Source organism: Mus caroli, chromosome 7 (assembly GCF_900094665.2).
Source record: "Mus caroli chromosome 7, CAROLI_EIJ_v1.1, whole genome shotgun sequence".
Classification (NCBI taxonomy): domain Eukaryota; kingdom Metazoa; phylum Chordata; class Mammalia; order Rodentia; family Muridae; genus Mus; species Mus caroli.
In genome coordinates, this window is record NC_034576.1 from 116,027,025 (window position 1) to 116,051,392 (window position 24,368).

Genomic DNA, 24,368 nt, shown 5'->3' on the forward strand with positions numbered 1-24,368 from the left:
TCCCTGTCCCTGTCCCTCTCCCTTTTTCCCTCTCCCTCTCCCTTTTTCCCTCTCTCTCTCATTCTCCCTTTTTCCCTCCCCCTTCCCCCTCCCCCTCCCTTCTCTTACCCCCACCACCTGCTTCCTGGCTACCATGGAGGTAAACAGCTCCTTCTAGCTTGGCTTCCTCCCCTGATGCTTTTCCCCTCCCACAGCCTAACAACAGTGGAGCTAACACATGCAGATGGACAGAATCCTTGGAAGCCATGAACCCCAAAAGAACCCTCTCCTTTCACTGGTTTTCCTCAGGCATTTGTCACAGTGACAGGCACTTAGACGGCTGGGGTTCCTACAGTCCATGCAGAGTTGCCGATGCTTTGGTTCCATGTCAGTCAGGAGCTTTTCATTGCAACCAATAGGACAGAATCAATTAACTGGCGCAAGGGACAGGGCACAATGATCCCCATATTTGGGCAGCCCAGAGCTGGGTCTGGCTTCAGGCATAAATGGAGCTGGGAGCACGGACTCATCGCCCATCTGCCTACCTGCTCCGTGTTTCTTCCCCTTCCCACCCTTCCCTTCCACCTGGTTTGCTCTCTCCTTTCATTCTTTACTATTAGCTGGGCTTCCGGCTATTGCCTTCCTTATTTTCCTTATTATAAATACATTTTCTCTAAATGACAGAACGGCTATCTGCCAACAACCTTTAGTGAAGAGTCTCTTGGCTAGTTCTGTGACTAAAGAAGGGCCCCTACCCTTTAACTCCAAGATGAAGCATCCCAGGGAAGTGGATCCTGATCAACTCAGCGTGCGGCACATCCCTGGAGACTAGGGCACGGAGGCAGACTGGATCTGGGCTCAGTTTATGGAGGGAGACAGGGGTTTGGCCACATGGTCAGGGAAGGAGGACCCAAAGGGGTCTCCTTCAGTTTCCTATCTTCGTGTGTATAGCCTGACATACTGCTGATCTCTCAAGAATAGCTTCTTATTTGTGCAATATCTATTGCACAATAATAATAATATCTATTGCACAATAAAATATCTTCTTATCTATTGCAGTAGCAACGTGTCTGAGACAATCAACTTTCTAGACGAGATGTTGGCTAGCATCCGTTCGTGGTCAGGTGGCTCCGCCTGTCTTGGCTTGTGGCAACATAGCACGTTATGGTGTGAGAATGTGTCACCTGGGAATTCTTGTTTGCTTCATAGTAATGAGAGAGAGAGAGAGAGAGAGAGAGAGAGAGAGAGAGAGAGAGAGAGACAGATAGAGAAACAGAGAGACCGAAAGGGGAAGAATGAACACCCACAGTTTCCAAATTGCCTATGAGAACACAATCCTAATAAATAAATTTCCTCCCACCGATCCCAGTCTCCTAAAATTTCATCATCCTCTTCATAGCCCCAACACATGGGCCTTTGGGGACATTCACAGTCCGAAGTCCAGTGCCATTCTGCCTCATTTTGTGGCCATGTTGTTCAGCTCAGGACTTCCATCAGTCTCTACACTGTACTGTGAGGAGGTGACACAGAGGGAGGAGAAGGAGCCTTCATAGTGACACTGCATATGATTCATACGCATCATCTCCTCTAATCCCTGAAACAAATCCACAAGCTGATAACTGTGATCTCAATTTCATGGAGGACACTGATTTATTTTTTAATGTATTTTATTGATTTAGCAAACATTTTTATGGGATCACGATTATTAATTCATTAGCTAGCCTAACGACAATACAGGTACACAATATTCCAGCTGGTTTACACATAAGAAAAGCGAGACAAAGGAAAGTTAAGTGCCTTGCCCAAAATTGTACAAAATAAAAAGAGGAGAATTTGGAACTAGGCCTTTTAGTTATTTCCATTGTATAGAGATGGCCTTTACAATTTTCAGGGTGTACAGTCTCACTTAGAATGGGCAGGGGGGTGGGGTTCATCTCCACCTGAAAATACTGAGAATATCGGCTGCTGAAGGAAATGTAAAGAAATGGCACAACCTAAGCCCACCGGCCACACTCTCTCACGCTGGGTCACCAGCCCTGCTTTCCTCTCTACCCTTCCCTGGCAGCTCTGCCCTAATTGGCTGGGTAGAGAATGGTCCCAAATTTCTTAATGCAGCATGTGACTTCTACTTCCTGGAACCCTTCAAGTCAAGCAGGTGGGGAGCACCTTGCTCCTGTGGCTTACTAAAAGCTCCAGTGATCTATGAGCCTGTGTATACACTGAGGGAGGAGGTCCTTTGTGGTTGAGGCCTGAAGTCTTAGGCACCTCAGGAGCAACATGATGCAGATGGCCAGGGCTGGTTATTTGGTGATGCTGGGATCTGATTCTGCATGGAGCCAGGGGACTGAGGATCTGGGGATCTGCTTCTGAAACTCTAGAGACAGGGTAGGGGGGTGATGGGGTTCCACAGGGCCTGAGAAGGTAATAGGTACATAGCTTTTGTCAGACTTCCAAGTGAGATAGTATATATATTTTTTAAAAAAAGCCAGAGAAACTCTTACTACTCAGGTAGCTTTTAGCCCAGTGTTTCCAACCTGTGGGCCTCAAACACCAGGAAACACATATTTCTAAAGGTTTTAGGAATGCAGACACCTCAGTAGCAAAATTACAGGTATACATTTATAGTTGGGGGTTCTTAAAACTGACAGAAATATGTTTTCTGATGGTCACGATCCATAGGTTGAGAACTGCTGTTGTAGAGAAAGCATATAATCTGGTTGATCACACAGCCTCCAGCCTTCCTGAAGTATAAATCTGAATGGACATTCCCATCTCAGACTCCCAGTACTTTTCAACATCTCCAGAGAATTATCCGTATGTCCTAGCAAGGCCTAGAAGGTCCTCAACCATTTATATCCTGCTTGTTCCCCTCATCTAGCCTCTGAAGAGACACTAACTTCCAGCATGCAACTTGAACAATATAGAATTCGTTCTGGGTTTTGTGTGGCGTAACAGGAGAATCAAATCACCAGAACCAACTGAGACCCAAAGGCAAAGCTTGATTCAGGGTCCAAACTGCCAGGCTGTCCCTAAGGGAAGAGAATATAGCCCTGCTGAAAAGGAGTTTGGGGCTTCATAGGGTGCCTTTAGTTGGATGGGAGTGTCCTGAAAAGAAATAAGGGAGAAGGAACCTTCAAAAGGCAAAAGAGGAAGTTTTACAGGGTAAAATTGATGGGAGGTTCTGATTACTGGCATAGCAGTAGGCTGTGGTCACACTGTTCTGCCGAGGCAAGGGGTCAGCACACTTCTGAGAACAGCAGAATGTTCAGTTTCCATTTCCTTTACTGGGTCCTACATCGGCCATCCATCTTGATGTTTTGGGTCACTCCATCTTGGGTCAAAGATCTGGGCCAGCCCAGCAGTTTCTAGAGACAAAGCTCACCCACGTGCCTCCTACACAGATGGTGTTCCTTCTCTGCTGGACAAAGTCCTGTTCCTCACTGACAATACAGCTCAGACGCCCCCTCCTCTTTAAAGCCTCCTTCTCACGCTTCTCTGACATCCCCTTCTCTGAGCTCCCAGAGCCCGTTTTTTCCTACCCCCTTACACCTCTTGCACATGATCAAGGTGTACATTTTCCTCCCAGCTATTAGATTATGTGTTCCTAAGTGGCAGAAGCCGTGGCTTTTTTTTCCTTTAAAAATGTGGGGGTGGGAATGTACAGATCAGATCAGGTACTCAGTAAATACAGGGCGAGGCTGGGGGTATATTTACTAACCATCCCTTACCCAGCTTGGGTTCGATGCCCAGCACTGCAAAGCTACAGCCACAACAAAAAGCAAATGGGTGGGGAGACAGGTGTGTCCTACACTATGAACCTTAAGAACATTGGCCGGAGCAGAAATGATCCAAGTGTGCACAGAAGACAAATGAGCCTTCCCTCTTCCATGCATTCAAGAGGTATTTACTGTAAGTGTTAAGAATTAAGACAGTTGGTTTGTGTTTTTTCTGAAGCCTCTGAATTGTTAGGAAAGGTATATATGTATAACAAATAATTTCATAAATATATATTTAATTGAGTTAGAGGTATACAAGAAACACAAGAAGGTGTTGTACTGTGTAGGAGTGGAAGGAGCAGGAAGGTCCTACACACAGGTGAGTATGACGGACCACAAGACCATTCAGTATATTGTGAGGATAGCACCAACTCTCTCTATAACTTGGAATTGTGAAGACCACTCCCAGTAGACCTTGGTTGGTGCTGACTGGCGTTTTCCTTCCATAATTTCCCCTGAGGACCAACTGTTGACTGATGAGTCTGCTGAGTATCGTGGTCCCCATGACAATGGCCCTCACCATCAGAGTCATCAGTGTCCTCTCCCCATCCGCAGTGCTATCATCACCACACACACACCATCACCCTTGACATGCTGAATCCCTGACCATCCTTGCCCCGTTTACAGATGCTGGCCATTGATACCAATGTGAATTTACCTCATCCTTACACTTCTGTAAGGCAATGTCACTCACCCCTCCCTTTTTAAAATGGGGAAACGGGACAGTCAGGTCACTTCCCAGGACTCTCCTAATTAACCAGTGGGAACTCTGGAGTTCTAATCCTGAATCCTTGCCTTTTACCAGTTCCCTGTGTGTGCTCACAGGATGACTCCAAATAGCCTTTCTCTCTCTGGGTCTTTTCTGTTTTGTATTTTTAATCCTTTGTAAGCATTTTTCTCCAAGTTTTGGATCTCTTAATGGCCTCTCCTGGGAGGCGCTGGGAGGAGTCATTAGAGAGAAGATCCTGTTATTTATCACTAAGCAGTCATCTTTGGTTGTTACTGGGATGCAGAACATGCTGTACGTCTGTGCCTTCCTTTCAGGAGGAAGTCTAATGAAGCCCACCAGATGGATAGGGCCTCCTGACTGCCTTCAAATTAAACTGTGTAATAACATCATTTCCAGTGGCAGTTATGCACTGAAGCCCCATGCGGAGCTCAGCTCAGCCCCCAGAGCCTCCATCTTGTGTGATATATTTAATAGGCAAGAAAGGGTATGACCCTAGTTTTCTAGAACATGCAGTAATGCAGCATTCTGGGAAACCAAACTTACAGCTAGCTTGTCAAGTTTCCCAAATAAATGTACAGGAAGATGGCTATTTGCAATCAGGAAAAAAAATGAATAATTTAACCACACATCACATGACAATGATTATCACATGGTGAAGAAACCAGTGTAGCCAGAATTCACATGAAGAACTGGGACATGACCAAGGCTGTAGTAACATCTGTGTACACTCCACATCACTCTCCCTCCTGCTAGCACACATCTGACTCTAGCACCAGAGATTGCCTGGTACAATCTTTTATCTAAGTATTCACCAATGCAGCTATGCCATTTCTAGTCTCTCTGTTCTCTCTGTCGCTGTTTCTCTTTCTCTCTCCCTCTTCCCCTCCCCCTCCCCTTTCTGTATGTGTTTGTGTGTGTGTATGCATTGCCCATGTGGACATGTGCACATGTGTACTAAGGCCAGAGAATGATATCGAATGTCTTCCTGGTTTGCTGTCCACCTTATGCTTTGAGACAAGGATCCTAACTGAACCTGGAGCTCACAGATTCAGATTGTCTAGCTAATGAGCTCCAGGGATCTACCTGGCTGTGCATCCCAGGGCTGGTTACAGATGTGCGCTGCTGTGCTCAGCTTTAATGTGGATGCTGGAGATCCAGATTCCGGTTCTCATTCTTCCACAGCAACCGTTCTACTGACTGAACCACCTCCCAGCCCTGCCATTTGTATTCCTTTGTGTCAGGTTTTTTTTTCCAAACTTGGGATTATCTTTGTGATTTATGCTTGCTCCATCCAAGGTACAGCACAATTTGTTCATTTTCGTTAGCTTACACTTGCTTACATGACTGTGTCACCATTTATCTGTTCCAACTTAGTGATGTTTCCAATTAGATGCTACCCTGTAGGACATCACCCCAACTATCTCCCAAGAGCATGTGATTGCACATAACCGTGCATTTTGAAGTTGTGTAGCAGGGCCATGGGGAACGTGTGTGTTCGGCTTCAACAGAGTGCTAAAGAGTTTCCCAGCAAATGTGTTCATTTTCACTTCCCTCAACAACGTGTGAAAGTTCCAGTTAACAGCATTTGGTATTAATTCTTCATATTTAGTCAATCTGGTCGCTGTTCGGTAGTGTTTTGTTGTTAATTTAATTTGTATTTCTTTGTTGGAGTCAGAGTCTTTCACAGGGTTTTGGACAGCAAGGCACCTTCACTCACTACCAGCTCGTGCATCTGCCTATTGCCTTTTCTGATGGGCACCTTCACTCACTACCAGCTCGTGCATCTGCCTATTGCCTTTTCTGTTGGGTTGCCTTGCTTCTCGATTAGCAAGTCTTTGTATATTTTGGATGACAGTTAGGTATTGACTATAGGACTGCAAACATCGTTTACACCATGACTTGCTCTTTCCCTTTCTGTAATGTATTTTGACAAGAAAAGTTCAGCAGCGCCTCATTTATACACCATAGGCTTTATGACCATTGCTGTATTATGGACTATTCAAATGTTTGGTGCTGTGATGTTGTTGATAAGACACACTGTCTTATACCACCACCTAAAACCTTTATCATATTGCATTTCATGTGACATGCCAGCCTGTGTCGATTTGCTTTGTGCACAGTGTGGCGAGGACCTCCTGCGGTCGCACTTGACCAGTGGTTTCCTATGCTGCTGTGGATTCTGTATCATCTGAGGTCCCCACAGCTCTCTGGAGCTTTTTTGAGCCCTCCATTGTTTAATTGGCTCAGTTTTCTTTCCTTGTTGTAGAGCACTGGCTTAATTTCCATAGTTCTGTAAGTCTTCATATCTGGAAATAATAAGCCCCACAACTTTGTATTCCTTTCTCAAGATTGCCTTGACTATTCTTAGCCCTATGCATTTCCATATGACTTTTAGAAGTAGGCTCTCAATATCACATAAAACACACTGGGACTTTCATTTAGACTGCACTAAATCTATGCATCATAAGTGTGTGTGTGTGTGTGTGTGTGTGTGTGTGTGTGTGTGTGTAAGAGGATTGGCATTCTTGACAATCGTGAGACTAACAGACCATAAGTACTATGTGGTAAGCTTCATTGCACATCACTGATCACTGCCCTGAGCCCAGATGTGGTTCTAGCCCTTGAATGGCTTACAAGCCTGAAGACAAACAGAAAACACAAAATGCCCTGCAGTGTGATAATCTTATTATGAAAAATAGTAACTACGGCTATTCTTTAAAAGGAACTCTTTGTTTTAAGACATTTCGTTTTATTATTTTTATTATTATTGTGTGTATGATGTGTTCACATGAGCGTGTGCCTGTCATGGCACACATAGAGAAATCCGAGGACAACTTTGCCATGTAGGTTCTTGCCCTCTATATTTGCATGGGTTCTGGGGATAAGTCTGTCATCAGGCTTGCAGTCACTGTCCCCTTGGCCCATCTTGTCATCTCTCAGCACTACTGTTCACTGTCAGTCTGCTATATTCCAAGTTACGATCTTAAAGACCTTACATGTACCCACTCATTTTTGTAGCATACTGACACTTGGAAGTAAGCATATATATTATGCTAATTGTGTAGGTATTTTTATGTAAAATATGCCTTTTCAGCTTTAATATGATGTGATTTCTGATAGGCTTTTTTTTTCCAAAGGGAAAATAGCTTCCAGATTGTCTTCATCATCTTAGGGATTTTTTTTTTTTTTTTTTTTTTTTTACATTCGTGAGAGCTAGTGGGGCTCGTGATTGCTTTTTTCTTTTTAAAAAGTTTTATTTATCTCAGTATGTGTGTGTGCATGCATGTATATGTGTGAGTGTGTGTGTGTATGTGTGTTAGTGTGTGTGAGCGTGTATGTTTGTGTGTGTGTGTGTATGTGGGTTAGTATGTGTGTATGTGTGTGTGAGTGTGTGTATGTGTGTGAGTGTGTGTGTATGTGTGTGTGAGTGTGTGTATGTGTGTGAGTGTGTGTGTTTGTGTGTGTGTGTATGTTTGTGTGCATGTATATTTGCATATTTGTTTGTGCAGTGCATGTCAGAAGGGGGCATTGGGTTTCCTGAAACTGGAACTGCCTGACAGGAGATCTGGGAACTGAACTGAGGTCCCCTGCAAGATCAGCAAGTGCACTGAGCCATCTCTCTAGCCCCAAAATTTCATAATTTCAAATCATCAGAGGAGAAGAAAATCCAGTAACTTCATAAAAATTACCATTAAGTTCCAGGCATGATTATATTTATTTACTTTTCTACAAACGTTCAGTGTTGTCTTTAAGAGATATAAAAAGTAGGGCTGGAGAATTGGCTTGGTAGATAAATAACTTTCTGCGCAAGCAGGAGTACCTGAGCTTGGATCCCCAACACCCACTGACACCAATCTCTGTTCTCTATATGCCTATGCATGCACACCCTCACACAGAGGCGTGTATGTGTGTGTGTGTGAAATGTTTATAGTCTTTAGACCATTGTCTGAAAATATGAGGTAAATATATACAAAGCAATGGCACAGGGCCTTCTCCTGTCTCTTGTGAACTGGGTCAGAAGGCAACCCCAGACTTCCAGAGCATTGTATAGATATTGTCATTATGGCTTACAGCCAGGAGAAATACCCTGGACTAGGGGCAAGGTACTTGGATTCCAGATGACACCTTGCATGATGTGAACTTGAATAAATCTCTCTGCTCTGGATCTCAGAAGTCTAGTCACAGAATGGAAGGGGTTAAATCAGGTCATCTGCATATAAAGCGAGGAGTCAGTGAGTTTAGAATCTGTATTAAGTGCCTAAAACTTCTATTTATTTATGCATTTTTAATTTGGGGGGTCCTATTCACTCTATATATGTGTATGTGAATATATATATTATATACATTCAAATATATGTTTTTATCTACTAGTCTCTTCATTATTGGCATTAAAATGTTTCTTGAAGTGTGTGCCCTAGTTAGCTTTAATTGTTAGCTCAACCTACTCATGTGAGAGAACAGGCTTCACTGAGGAATTGCCTAAATAAGATTGGTCTGTAGGCATGTCTTGTGGTGATCTTGTCTTAATTAATAATTGAATCATGAAGTTCCAGCCCACTGTGGGCAGTACCATCCCTAGGCAGGTGATCCTGGGCTGTATAAGAAAGTTAGCTGAGCATGAGTCTGTGAGCCAGCCAGCCAGCCAGCAACATTCCTTCATGGCTCCTATTGTATTTCCTTGGTCATGAGTGAAGTCCCTGGTCAGAGGTGATTCTATTTGTAATAGCAAGCAGGCCTGCCTTCTGGTTCCTGCCTTGAGTTGCCTCAATGATGGACTGGGAGTAGCAATCAAATACATCTTTCTTCCTAAGTTGCTTTTGGTCATGTGTGTGTCACAGAAACAGACTGAAAGTAATATAGAAAGTAATTTTCATCTCTTATTTTGTATTTTGTTTCTTGGCTTCCTTTTTAAAAGTCTCAGTGTCTTGTATAATCCAAGGTGTCACTGCCATTATTGGAGTCACCACCTTAGCCAAGTCACCACCTTACCTCACTCTTTAAGGGTCTAAGACCTGGGAGAGATGCCAAAAGGGTTCACCATCAGTTTTCCTCCCTAGCCAGGAGTTGCTATAGTTACACTCACAGCATCAGCTGTCACATCTGTGTCCTGTTTTGCTGGGGGCTGGGTTTGGTGTATTTTTGGTGTATGTGACTCTGGTGGTGCAAACTTTAGGGACAACTGTTTCAGGGCCAGGGAAGGAAGTGGTCTTCTGGATCCTTCTCTGGACTTTCCCCTTGTTGGTCTCATCAATTTTCTTAGGGTCAGGACTTTAGGAAGGAAGAGTGCATAGTGGAGGCCCAGTGTCCGAGGTCTGTGAGGACCAGTTTCAGCCAGACACCCAGTGAGCATCTCCATCTGGGATTAGCATTTTTTATCTTAAGAGGGTTCAGGTCTTTATGGTGATGCCAGAAGAAGTGTCATACAAAAGGTGACAATTTACCCGACTTCTGAAGTTTTCAGGGAATGTATGAATTTGAATGTCACAGGTATATGAAGAACATGGGAAAAGGTTCTGTAGGGCAGACTAGCAGGGCTCCTCAGACACTGCCAGGGGTGAATCCCAGGACCAGATGCAGGGAGGGAGGCAGCGGGGCTGTGATTGGCAGGGCTGCTGAGGCAGAGTCTGAAACGCTTCCACTGCAGTTCAGCTTATTCTGGGGCAGTGGCTATGAAGCAGCAGTCACTTGTCTGTGGCATGCTGGCTTCCCAGCAGCCTACTGTCCTCACATCCCAGGGCTTTGGTTTTGACCCTTAAGGGCTTGAAATCAATGGGTCAGTTCATGTCTAAAGCCTAGAATCTAGAACACAGACTAGAGATATATATTCATCTGAAGAAACTTGAGCATGACTTAGATACTTGGTGCTGGATCATGTGGATACAGAGGGAATGAAAATCCAGCTTCTCTCCTGAGGAAACTTGACTGATTTGTCAAGCAGAGGAAGGAGCAGGAGAGAGAGAGGCTGTGGGTAACACCTGTGAGAGGCAGACTTGGAAACAGTTATGTGTTGAATCTGTTTATGATACCTGGGGCAGAACTTGAGCAAACACCAGGAGGCTGGAAGTAAGTTTTCACAAGATAAGGAGAAGGTGTTTGGAGAGCAGAGAATAATGTGTGTCACCCTAGACATCCGAAAGGAACCCGGATTTCTCTTGGATCACCCTAATAGAAGTGTAGCAGGGTGAGTTTATTGTCGAGATGGGAATTTCATTATCAAATTGAGATGATTAAGACAGCTCCCCTTTCCTCTGTCGGAGTGATTAAGGGGGTCTTAAGGATGCATGGGAGGTCCTGATATGAGGATCGTGAATTTGAGATCAGCCCCAACTGTACAACAAGGCTCTGCCTCAAAAAGAAATAAACAAGTAAGTAAAGAAATAAAAAAGGATTTTGGGTCAGGATTCAGATCTGGCTTAGCAAACTCTGAAACTGGAAGAGAGAGCTAATGAGCCTTTACCCATCATCCTCTGCCCTGTACTCCACAGGGATGGAATGTTGACAGAGCTCTCAGGTCTAGTCCTACATGTCAAAGGGAACACAATCGATTGCTGTGTTGACAGTGGCTTTCTTGTCTCTTGCAGTGACACTTTCGGCTGCTCCTCCCTCCTACTTCAGAGGCTTCACATTAATTGCCCTCAAAGAGAACCGGGAGGGAGATAAGGAAGAAGATCATGCAGGCACCTTCCAGGTAAGACGCCACTCACTGCCACAGGCCGTCCCAGTGTTCCTTCTTGCCTGGCAGTCAGAGAACAAATTCGGAGTCCATGTAAACGGAGAGGTTAAGCTTCATGTGTGGCTTTTCATGTGCCTTCTTGATGAAGCCCAAGTGGGCCAGCTCCATTAGAAGGACCCCACAATTGGTGGCAAAAGCTGCCAGCCTGCCTGAGGAGGCTTGGCTGCCCTGAAGTTTGTTTCACTCTGGTAGATCCCACTGCTAGGCTCTGGGCTCTCTGCATGCTTGGCAGCAGGCAGTGCAACGTGGAGAGAGTGCTCGGAAACTGGCTCAGGCTCGCTGTTTCCCTTGCAATAGGCATCTTGTGGTCGACTGGAACAAGAGCTCAGGACAGCCAGGCTGGAGGGAGTTCAAAGCTCAGGAGAACGATGGTAAGGGAATGTGGAGACTGACTTATGAAGAGAGACAAAAAGAATTATGCATGCTTTGCTTGGCTAAATGAGCAGGCAAGTTTAGGAGCTGGTGGTCTTTTGAATGTCAGTTCCAGAAGAGCAGCTCCATGCGGGGTTGGGGGTGGTGCTGCGCGTGACTGTGCAAAAGGCCAAAGCGAGATGAAAGTGGGTCAGGAGAAGAAAGGGAAGCTCAAAGGCAAGACCCTGACAAGAAGTCATATTTCACTGTGGAACAGTCTTCCAAAGGAAATGGCAACAACATCAACCCCTCTCTAGCAAGATGTCAGAACACATCCCAGAGGGATCTAAGGGGGAGGCCCAGCCAAGTCTACCCTGACCATTTCTGGTAGCCATTTCCCATTGTTGTGAGATTCACTTTTATCTGGAATTTGCAAACTCAGAAGAGAAAATGAAAAACCAGGAAAATGCTTGCCCTCAGAACTGTCTGCTAGGAACTTCGAAGACCCTGCCCCTAGATATCTTGTCCATCAGGGCCTTTTAATCACTTGGGCCAGTTTGTCATTAAAAGCTGGATCTTGTGACTTACAATTTTTGACATTTAGAATTATCTATTCGCTTGCATGTGCATGTACACACATGTATGCCACAGCATGCATGCGGAGGTCCGAGGGCATCTTTCAGGAGCTGGTTCTCATGTCCACCATATGGGTTCTGGGAATTGACAAGGCTTCAGGCTAGGTTGCAAGTGTCCTTGCCCGGTGATCTATGGTGCTATATTCTGTTTTTGTTTCTTATGGGGCAGAGTGGTGGAGGGACACGGTCTTGCTATATATACCCACTGTATAACCCAGGCTAGCATCAAAGCCATGGAAATCTCTTTGCTTCAGTCCTCTGAGTGCTGGAGTTACCATGGTCACCATCATAGTCAGCTAAAACATTCTTTTCTATACATGGGAGTCTGGACTTCTGGTCTGTACCCATTTAGATGACTTTCCTTGGAAGAGAACTCTAGGAAGACATACGAAAGAGTGGCCCGATAGTAATAATGCTAACGGCTCATGCTTGCCGAGTGCTTGCTGTCTACTGGGCTCTGTGCTGAGGACTCTCTCCCATGTTAGTATGTTTTACCTTGGCTTGGGACTTCGGAACTTCATATCTCTTCCTGATTATTTCTTATTCTTCTCTCAGAGCTCCTGGCATCCTTTCTTGTTACCTGGCCACAGTGGGATTCTTAGCACTATCAGCTGCACATGGGAAGTTTTAAATGCAAAGTCTCAGCTCACTGAGGCTGGATAAGTCTGACCTTGGAGCAGGGTCTGCCCCCTGTATTTTAACAAGCTGGCAAACCTGAGGTCCCATGGATTGAGAGCCTCGGTGTCCTGAGACATTGAGGGAGCCATGCCTTTTCCACCACTTGTAACAGGGACACATTCATTGATTGCTATCTATGTTACCTTTATGTTATCTATTTGTTATCCATGGTACCTTTAGGTTTCCACTCGATGATTGATATAATCCTCAAAGCAGCATGATGAGCTAGGCACTATTGCCCTCTTTACACAGCACAGGCATCTGGAGGCTCAGAAATCAGTAACTTCCCCAAAGCCACGCAGTTCTGTGATAAAGCTGGGATTCAGATCTAACCCAGGCTCCCAGTTATAGCCATGTTCTTGGTTATAACCATGGTAACCCAGGCTCCCAGTTATAGCCATGTTCTTGGTTATAACCATGGGATACCGTTGGTATATGCCTGTCCAGGGCAAAAAAGAGGCCCCACTGTTTGAGGTTTTCTTGCTGTTGTTGTTTGTTTGTTTGTTTGTTTTTGAATTGTTTTTACGGCAGCGGTGTGTGTGCAGGGTGCCTGATATTGTCAATTTCTTCTTAATTCTTGTGGCAACTTTCTGAAGTCAGGGTTGGTATTACCATTCCTCACAAGATAAGACTGAACCTTCATGGAATTAAGTCAAAGCAAGCCAGCACTTTAAAGCTCCACATGCTGGACTAATATTTTTTTCTCCAATGAATGTCTTCACTCTTGCCTTGCCTTTGAACCATGAAACACAATCGTTTCTTCTGGTTTCTGAGGTTAGGAGGGGGATCATAGACCAGATCCCTATTGGACCTCTCCTGTAGTGTGGACACATTTGAAAAGTGTCATCTTTCATTGACTTGGTTCATTCATTCATTCATTCATTCATTCATTTTGGTATCACAGGATGCTTCCTGTGCCATACACTGACTGAGCATTGGGGACAGTGGTAGGACAAGCTGAGATTGTCCTGACATGGTGACACTCACTATATCCTCCTTGCCATTGTCCAGTCAAGTCAGCCTCTGCAGTTGACAGGTAGAACAAGGAGTCAAGACACCCACTAGAATAGGAATACACAAATTACAAACACTGCTGCCGTTTTTGAAAATGGCATTATTTTTAAAAGTACTTAAATATACATTTCCATCCCTGGAAACTTCCTGGGGTACTTAATAACTGCAAAAGTTGGGTAAACTGAGGTTGGAGAGATGGCTCTGCACTTAAGAGCACTCGATCCACTCGCAGAAGACCCAGGTTTGTTCACAGCACCCACACAGCAGCTCACAACTCTCTGTAACTCCAATCTCAGGGAATCCCATGCCTTCTGTGGGCACCAGGCACATATGTTCTGCACATACATACATGCAGACAAAACACTCACACACATAAAAAAAATAAATCTTACAAGTTTGTGTAAATCTAGATAAAGTCCACATACTTAGTTCTTTTAAATATTTTAAAGAGTATTTACTTATGTGTGTGTGGAGGGGAAGAGGTCGAGTATACACACCTCTGCACACACATGGAGGTCAGAGGGCAACTTGCAGGAGTCAGTTCTCTCCTTCACAGTTGGGCTGGGTATCGAAAAGGTCATCAGGCTTAGTAGCAAGCACCATTATTACCTGCTGAGCCATCTCGCTGACCACATCTTCCTGGTTCTAAAGGGGTCTCAGATGGCGTGTTATGCTTCTAAATGTCCGAGGGCTTAGCAGAAAACACAGACTCGACCACCATGCATAAGAGCAACGGAAGCAATGGAGCTGCTTTGGGCTTACCAGGGAAGAAAGGGGACAGCAAGGGTTACTGCTCTGCTGGCTCCTGCAGATGTCCCGGAGAAGGGGTGGGGTCCCTCCTCTGCTCCAGCAGTGGGTTCCAGGGTGGCGGCATTGGCACATGAGGGTGTCTAGCTGCCAGAGCGGGAGAGACACTGGATCTTTTTATGAGCTAGCTGGGTGTACTCATGGTTAATTGCAAGTGACAAGGAGTTCAGAGACCGTACTGTCTGTACAAAAGTAACTCGCCAGTCTTCACAATTCAGCTCACTAAAAACAAACTGCTCCCTGGTCCCAGGCCCAGAACACAGTCCAGCTCACTCTTGCCTTGTCTCAGCCCCAGATGTCCTTTTCCAAAGGAGCTGGGTCCTGATCACCCCATTTAAAGCTACACTGCCCTGCCACCTTGACCCTGAGCTGGATTCTTTGTTTTCTGTCTGCACCTACTCTTTGTGTTTATTAGCAACGACAGACTGCCTGCCTGTTTCTCTTGCAGATATGTGCACTGTCTGTCCCTTCCACCATGCCTTCCACGAGATGGGGTTTTATTTATCTCCTCTGTTACTGTATTCTCCACCCTCAACAAATCTGCCCAGCATAGGCTTGGACACTCACATATTTATTGACAGATTTTTAAGCACACTGTTTGCACTGAAGTTCAAGATGTAATCTTTCTATTTGACTCAGGACCTGTGAGTGTCAGCTAGTCAAACAGCAAAAGTCTCAGGAACATTTGCCTGAGATGAGCCCCAACTCCTGCAAATAAGACTCAAATTCTTATTCTTAAAACTTTCCACGACCTCATCACCAACAATAAAAGTTTATTAACAACGAATGGGTTCTGAACCATTTTAGAACCCCAAAAGAAGTTTTGACATATTTGTCTGAAGCTGAAATAATATCGCACATTTATTCTCAGGCATAGTCCTTGTAGTTATAAGAAATTTTCTTCTCATTACATTAGTCAACCAATCCTGAAGAAAAGATGTAATGTAAGATGTTGCCTTCTGGTCTGGACTGGGCTGCTGCCCTGTGACCTCGCAGCAGCTGTGGCTACTCAAATAAGACCTAATTGAGATTGGACTTGTCAATCATGGATGGGGGAGGAGCTTGGGAGGTCCTGTTCTTCTGCAAGGAGCCATTGGTAGTTCATGGCTACAGAAGAGGGGGAGGCACTTACCTCCCACCCATCCTCACACAAGCAACCCTAATTAAAGGAACACACACACACACACACACACACACACACACACACACGTTCATACATGTACTGAAAAATAAGATACATCTTTTAGAAAATAGTCATTTATAGAAAGTTGAAGGACAGAAAAAATTAAAGAAAGATGATAACTTTTGAGCTGTATTTTAAGGAGGAAAAAATTTTGTAGCTGGAGAAGAAGAGCAATAGAAGAATGCATGCGAAGGCCTTCAGTCACTCTGTGTGAAGACCCATCACGTTTTAATGCTTCCCTAGATATTTCTGACAGGTCACAGTAAAGGTTTTTTTGTTAAAAAAAGAAAAACAGCAACAACACAACAACAAAAACTAATGGGCCAAGGACTGGTAACATTGCTAGGACCACCCTTCCCTTTGGGAACTCAAATGGTAGAAAGCATTTTCATTGAGTTGTGGTGCTGAATGAACTGTCACAGAAACACTTCCTAAGTGCTGAGATTACAGATGTGGACCACATCTGACTCAATCACCGATTTTTAGCAACAACCTCAGAGCTGTTTCACTGGAAGTGGGGATCATATTATGACTGGGCAAAAGTTTGCACACCCACACTGGCATTGTGGGTACCTCTTTTCTATTGGTTTCCTACAGTATTTTAATTCTGTCCCTCTCTGCTGGAAGTTCCATGAGAATAGGAGCTATTGATTTCTTTCAGGATAATGTGTTTGATGTGGAGTTCAGGTCTTACACACCATCAGAGCTCAGCAAATCTTTGTCACAAAACACAAATTTATCTTCTCTCAGATATCTTCTCATAAGGTCGGCATTCTGCAATACTTAGTTTTTCATCAACTTGATACATCTTGACAAACCTCATCCAACAAAGCCATACCTCCTAAACCCTCTCAAATAGTTCCACCAACTGGCAGAACTAAGCCTGCAAACATGCAAACCTATGGAGACCATTCTCATTCAAACCATCACATATAGCAAAGGTCATCTGGTGAAAGGAAACCTCCATTAAGAAAATGCCTCTATCAGATTGGCTTGTAGGCAAGTCCCTGGGACATTTTCTTGTTGAATGATTGGTGTGGAGGTACCCAGCCCATTGTGGGCAGTGTCACACCTGGGAAGGTAGTCCTGGGTTGTATAAGAACAGTGGCTGAAAGTAAGCCTGGAGAGCAAGCCAGTAAGCAACACCCCTCCATGGCCTCTGTTCCAGTTCCTGCCTATAAATTCCTGTCCCAATTTCCCTTATGATGAACTATAAGCTATAAGCCACAAAATCTCTTTCCTCCTAAGCTGCTTTTGGTCACAGTGTTTGACATGGTCTTGATCACCTTTTTATTGCCATATTAAGATACCATGACCAAGATAACGTATAGAAGAAAGTTTAGTTTTAGAGGGTGAGTCCATGACCATCAAGGTGAGGAGCATGGCAGCAGGCAGGCAGGCAGGCAGGCATGGCATGGCACTAGAGCAGTAGTTGAGATCTTATAGTTGAGTCAGTAATCATGAGAGAGAGAGAGAGAGAGAGAGAGAGAGAGAGAGAGAGAGAGAGCGAGAGAGAGAGAGCGCTGAGAATGGTGTGGGCTTTTGAAATCTCAAAGCCCACCCCTAGTGACAAACCTCCTCCAACAAGGCCACACCTCCCAATCCCTCCCAAATAGTTCCATTAACTGGAGGAACTACACATCTAAATATACAAGTCTGTGGAGACCATTCTCGTTGAAACTGCCACACACACAGCAAGAAGCCAGCTAGGAAATCCTCTTATCCCCATTTTCAAGCTAGGAAATTAGAAGAATCTGAAGTCTGATCCAAGCATGGAACTGGAAAATGGCAGTGAGCAAAAATTCAACTGCTCCAGGTCTGTGTCACTTTCCCTATTTCTCTCTTGTAGGTCTAATGTAGGAGAGGAAGATGGACAGATAGCAACTGCTGCTTGGCTCCCTATGTCCTTGCTGGGTTGTTCCAAGGACCACACTGGGTTTATGATCTGATATATCTGCCATGTTACATGTCTCATACATGTCTCAGTCCTTCAAAGTCAGATCTTTGCTGCCATCCATGCCTCCGCTGACCCCCACTGAGGGTCTCTGTTCCTGCCCCATATCTGGGCTCTCAAGAGCTCAGTGTCCTCCTCTATTCTAATTCTCCCAATACTGTCTCGTCCTGGTGTTACAACTCCCCAGTAACTCGCAAGGCTCAGGACAGAGGCAGAGTGGGGCCATGGCCACCTCTCTGTTCCCATGCTCTCTCTCATCAAGGTCTGGCATGCTGGCCGGTTGATAAGTGTTTCCCAGATTGATGGATGACTGCTGCTGGAATGTCTGGCCCTGCCCACATGTTCACTGGCAAAGCAGGCCTCATGCTCTCCGGCATGGGAAACAGCATTTTTCCCACATCTATTTCTAAAGGTCTGGAAATCATTTTCAAGTCCATGATAAAATTGTTTGGTCGCCTATAACTTTTATGGCCACAAGAAATTTTTTTGTGTGTGTATCTACTAAGTAGTTTCTAAAAATACAGTAAGTTGGTCTGAGGGTGTAGCTCAGTGGTAGAGCATTGGCAGCTTGGGTAAAGAAGGCCCTGGGTGAACACAGCATAAGGAAACCAATACATCTTTATTCCAGACCTATCATTTGATGATGTAGGGCTTAATTTTGGTTTTGCACACACTTGAAGCCATGTTTGCTTGTTTGTTTTTTAAGAGTTAAATTCAGAGTGAGTGGTTCATTGTTTACCAAAAACAGTCACCTGCTCTGGGATATTTTGGTTATGTTTAAATGTTATAATTATTGAATATTGTACATTCTTATTTTTTTAAACTGTTTCATTTATTTATGTATTTGTGAAGAACAGATGAACCCAGACGTGTTAGGCTCTGAGAAGGTACCCATGAGTACCACAGACTGAAGTCCCTGCCCTTGGAGAGAGCACGCTTCACTCCTTTGCTCACTGGGTATTCTGAGTTTCTGACCTGCAGGTTTTAGGCTCTCTCTATGTCCCGCCATTATACCAGCTTTTCCTTGTACCTGAACAGGTAGGAGTCTGACATATATACACACAGTTTCCTTATAGAGCTGGCGGACTCTTTACCAGGTTTCTTTGTTTTGCTTCCACCTTCACTGATGCTTGGGTGTCTCCCTGACCCCTGGCTGTTGCCTGAGGTCCCACAGTCATCCACGTTCAAGGCCAGAAGACTAGGGAAGAGAAAGAGGTGTAGTGAAAAGCAGTCCTTTAAAGAAAGCTTTTATCTCAAGAGTGTTCTTTCGCTATCTCTTTCCTTTTTTCCTTTTCCTTTTCTTTCTTTTTCTTCTCAGGTTTTCACTTTTCAACCCAGGATGAATGAAACTTTAGTTTTTATGCCTCAGCTTCCTTGATGTTAAAAGTTTTAGAAATGTTGTCATCATGTTTGATTCTTGTCTTCTTTCTTGAAATGTGCTCAAAGCAAAGCAAAGTGGTCAAAATACATGATAACTTGAAGAGGGGGAGGAGGAAGAGGGAAAAGGTGGGTGGGAAGAGCTCAATGGTGTTCCACACACGATTCCAAGTTTTATAGTAATACTGCCCTTCCAGGGTGAGTAAGGTTAAATAATAAGCAGCAGTGACTTTCAAATTACACTAGGCACCAACTCAGACAGTTTGATTCTGACCACCCACTGGGGTAGGGGCGAGGGCTGAGGACTCTATCCCGTGTGTCTCTGGTTGAGGTAGCTTTCAGACTGCACTTAAATTACACAAACTATCACTGGGCTGGTCTGTTCTGTTCCTGACCTGAAACTTGTTCAACACGTGATTTTTAAGGAGGCAGAGGTCAACTGCTGTGCATAGGGAAGGAGACAGAGCTGAGGACACAGGAGGTAGGCGGGGAACAAGGGCACAGGGAGAGGGGGAGATGGACATCCTGGAAGGATTCCCAATTTAGAAAGCACATGCTCAGGGGTAGGGGCCACCCTTAGACTTTCCCATCGGGCCTCAAGAACCTGGTTTAGAAGCTGAGCGAGCAGGTGTGTGCTCTGAAGAGTCAGCTTGGTCACAGTTTGCCTCTCAAAAGTTATGAGCTATACACTTGATCCCTCTGCGATAATGTTGAGGTTATAGAACCTTTACAAGGTAGAGCCTAGTTCACATAATTAGTGAGGTCATGAGGCAGTGACCTAATGTTGACTTTGTACAGTGAGTTAACGCTCATAAAAACAAGATAATGGAAGGCTATCCTTTGCACTCAGCCCCTGGTGTGCGTGTGGTGGTGTGTGTGCCCCTAGATCTCCTCCTTTTTTCCATGTTGTGAAGCAGCCTGAGGGAGCCTTACTTTCTCAAATCGAAACTGAAAGGCATGTCCTCAGCCTTCAAGACCATGAGATAAGCAAACATCTTTCCTTTTTGTAGTAACCATCCACAGATATTTTGTTATAGAACCGAAGAACAGATTGATGCATCCCGCCAATCCAGCCAAGGTGAAAGAGAAGTAAGGCACTATTTAGAAAGTTAGTCAGGGGTCCATAATGACAAAAAAAGGTCAGTGCTTAAAATGCTTATCATTGGAAAGAAGTCCTTCGACCCAGTCCCTGCGTTCACTGCCTCTCTCAGAGTTGCATCTTCCAGAGAGGTGTGCCTGGCTACACATAATTCCCTGCTCCTTCATTATCTGTCTGCTTTTTGATTCCCATCAGCCTAGATTTAACCCTAGTGAATGTTGACAGTACATTTAACAAGTTCTAGAATCGCCTAGGGGGCATGTTTATGAGAGAATTTCTAGACTGGGTTAACAGAGGTGGGAAGACGCACCCCAAATGTGGACAGCCCATCTCACAGGCTGATATTAGCATCTATTTCCTTCTCTCTTGACTCCTGACTATGGAAGCAATGTGACCAGCTACTTCAAGTTTCAGCTGCCATTGTTGATGACATCACCAAGTCATGATGGCAGTCCAGCATGTACCCTTTATCTGTGAGCCAACCTGCTTTTTATTTTGTGTTTTGACATAACAGTGAGGAAAGGAATGCATGCAGCCCCATCATTCTCCCAGGTGGCTCTTCAGGGACCTCCCCCGCCATTGTTGGTGGACACATCCTTGTCTACTGACATATCTTAGAGTCACAGAGAACTAACCACACCCTGTATTCTTACTCATTCTCCAGTAAGGTCTCCCAGGTTTTGCCTTTTTTTTTAAAAAAAGATTTATTTATTGTAAGCCGGGCGTGGTGGCGCACGCCTTTAATCCCAGCACTCGGGAGGCAGAGGCAGGTGGATTTCTGAGTTCGAGGCCAGCCTGGTCTACAAAGCCTGGCACTCCAGGACAGCCAGGGCTACACAGAGAAACCCTGTCTCGAAAAAACCAAAAACCAACAAACAAAAAAAAAACCCCAAGATTTATTTATTGTTATATGTAAGTACATTGTAACTGTCTTCAGACACATCAGAAGAGGGCATCCGAGCCACCATGTGTTTGCTGGGATTTGAACTCAGGACCTACGGAAGAGCAGTCAGTCCTCTTAACCACTGAGCCATCTCTCCAGCCTGTTTTGTCTGTTTTTAATTCATCTACCTGTGCCCTTATGTGCCTGTCCCTTCTCCTTGCCTAATAGATCTCATTGATTTAAACCTGGTATTATAGATGTATGAACTCATATGATTTTGTTGGTGGTAGCTGGGCTGTGCGCTGCAGAATGTATGCCAGTATCCCTGGCTTCAAGTAACACCCACACTTCAGCAGCTGTGACAGTCTAAATGTCCTAGTTTTTATCAGTTGTCTTCTAGGGAACACATTTGTCCTCACTGAGACCCACTTCTCTGAATGCCGTGTTCCTCCAAGCTCAGTCCCATGAGTCGCTGCTCTGCTTCCATTGGGCCAAGTTCTATCCTGCTCTGGGTCTGGGAACACAAACCCTGACTATGACTAACGGAGTAATAATTAGTCATTTCAGAGCTACACTCTGAGTGAGAAGGCAAATTAATCTAATTTGGCTCCTTCTGGGAGGAAAAAGAGAGGGCGAGGGACTTTCTGACAATTATTCCCTCAAATTCTCTCCCTCACTGATGGATTTGCAACCGCTCTTGCCAGAAGTTCCATTAACTTGTTGCCTGGATATTGGCTGGGTCTTCCTGGGTTGGATTCAGCTCACGTGCCTCAGTCTGCTCAGACCACAGTGCTACTCTGAAACACACTGCCTTTTAGGTGCCCAGTTCACTCAACTGGAGAATCCCGAGGACTATGTGACTTACTTTACAGTGCTGGAAAGTAGTGCTGGCTTGTAGGTGTGCTAGACCAATGAATGCTTTGCTACAGGCGGCATCCCCAGCCCTGGACAGCCTTCTCCAACATCGCACCTGCAGTCCATCTCAGGAAACACAGAGGGCAAGAGATAGCGCAAAAGTGCCTGGACATGCCAACAACTTTTAATTTATGCCTAGAACATTGCTTGCAGGCTTATCTGCTCATTTCCAGACCACCTTAATCATGGCTGCATTTAGCTATAGTATATTTTTATTCCCTGTCTATTCTAATCCTAATTTTCACAAGCAAATCAATGAGAAAGGTGTGGCGAAGACTTTACTGGTGATAGAATAGATTCAGAGGTTGTTTACTTGCCCAGGGTCATAAGCAGGAATTCCCCATCATGGAAGGTGCTTTCTTCCCTTGAGTGTTTTGTAGAAAGACCAAGCTTGAGCCTAGTTGCTGTTTATTCAGGAGAAAATAGAACATCAAGAACAGTAAAATAACTAGCTCTTTGTGTTTTCTTCTGTTCTTGTTTTGATGCTGGCTCTTGTTATTGAGTCCTGACTGACCTGGAACTTTGTAGAAAGCCATGCTGTCTCAAACTCCATCCTCCTGTCCCAGCTTCCCTTACTGGAATGGAAGGCGTGTGTTGCTATACCCAGCAAAGATACTTCTGGATAATAATCAAATAGAAGTCCACGCTAGGGAAAAGATCTGGGTGAGGGCCACTATCCTATGTGCCTCTTCCTGCTCAAGCTGCCCTAACCTCCCCTGTCTGTCAGTGACTTCTAGATCCTGGCTCTTGACCTTCCAACCAAACACATAATACAGACTCAGCCAGGGACTAGTGACTCTGTGGGGCCCCTTCATAGGAAGTGGGCTGGTTGAAGTGTGGGAAGCCATGGATGAGAACCAGAAGGAGGGTGGCACAAAGCAGGGAGAGACAGAGATTCGACCTGCCCATTGTTTGCGTTGGAGTATGCCAGAAGTCAAAATGAACCCTCCATGATACACACATGGCACATAGAATGCTTGTCCCAGCAGGAGCTATTGCCTATCAATATGCCTGACATCCAGTGGCATCTGAGAGTCAAGAACTATGGCATTTTGCATCTTAGATGTCAATCTAACTCAATTGGAAATTATCTAGCATTGCATGGAGACAATAGCAGTGGGGTGCCATTTTGTGTGGAATCTAGGTGGCAGACACGTCTCCTTCATGTTGTGTCTTTGGGAGCACGTGGAGAAGCATCTACCATGTGCTAGTCATGACCTGAGGAACACAGTATATAAAGAGGCCCTGACCTGCTTCTTTTCATACAGATTTGTGACTTTGGTCTTTTAGAGTAGATTTTAAAAGTTGTAGTCTGCTTATATTAATGTTTTATTAGTATACATTATGTGTATATAACACTATGGTAGTATATATTAGTAGACATTACTAATATTGTAATGGATTTCAATATGACACTTTCGTATGTGTACATAACATATTTATATTAATTTATAGTAATGGATTTTAGTATGACACTTCCATACATGTACACAGTGTGTTTGATTACAGTCACCCCTTACCTTCTCATTTCTTCCTTCCAGTCTCCCTGACCCTCTTCTTCTTCCCAGCTAGCCTCTACTTAGTGCTCAACCACTGAGCTAATTCCCCAGCTCCTAGCTTCTACTTTCGTGCCTCTTTTTTTCCTTTGTTTTTTGGTTACTGTCTTAGTCAGGGTTTCTATTCCTGCACAAACATCATGACCAAGAAGCACTTGGGGAGGAAAGGGTTTATTCAGCTTACACTTCCACATTGCTGTTCATCACCAAAGGAAGTCAGGACTGGAACTCAAGCAGGTCAGAAAGCAGGAGCTGATGCAGAGGCCATNTTACTGGCTTGCTTCCCCTGGCTTGCTCAGCTTGCTTTCTTATAGAACCCAAGATTACCAGCCCAGGGATGGTAAAACTCACAAGGGCCCCCCGAACCCCGCTTGATCACTAATTGAGAAAATGCCTTACAGCTGGATCTCATGGAGGCATTTTCTCAACTGAAGTTCCTTTCTCTGTGATAACTCCAGCTTGTGTCAAGTTGGCACAAAACCAGCCAGTACAGTTACCTAGGAAGTTTCATTAGGATTGCTTGTGGGAATTTAAGTGAAGGCTTATGTACAGGAGTATAGACACCTTACCAGTGACTATGCCATTAATAAGGAGTCCCTTTCTCTTCCCCTACTTACCATTCAGGTTTATAACTCTTCAGGGTGAGCTGGAGGCCCTGTGAACTCTTCCTCCCATGACTGAATGTCCATGGGACAGAG

General features: G+C 44.6%; 1 protein-coding gene across 1 annotated transcript in view; it reads left to right on the forward strand.

The window, feature by feature from the left end:
• The window catches only part of Spon1 (spondin 1), a 279,250-nt gene that overhangs the window by 11,858 nt on the left and 243,024 nt on the right, over positions 1–24,368 (forward strand). The window contains exon 2 of the mRNA XM_021166919.2: positions 11,067–11,173. Within this exon, the coding sequence (XP_021022578.1) occupies positions 11,067–11,173 (107 nt within the window). The remainder of the gene's footprint in view (positions 1–11,066; positions 11,174–24,368) is intronic.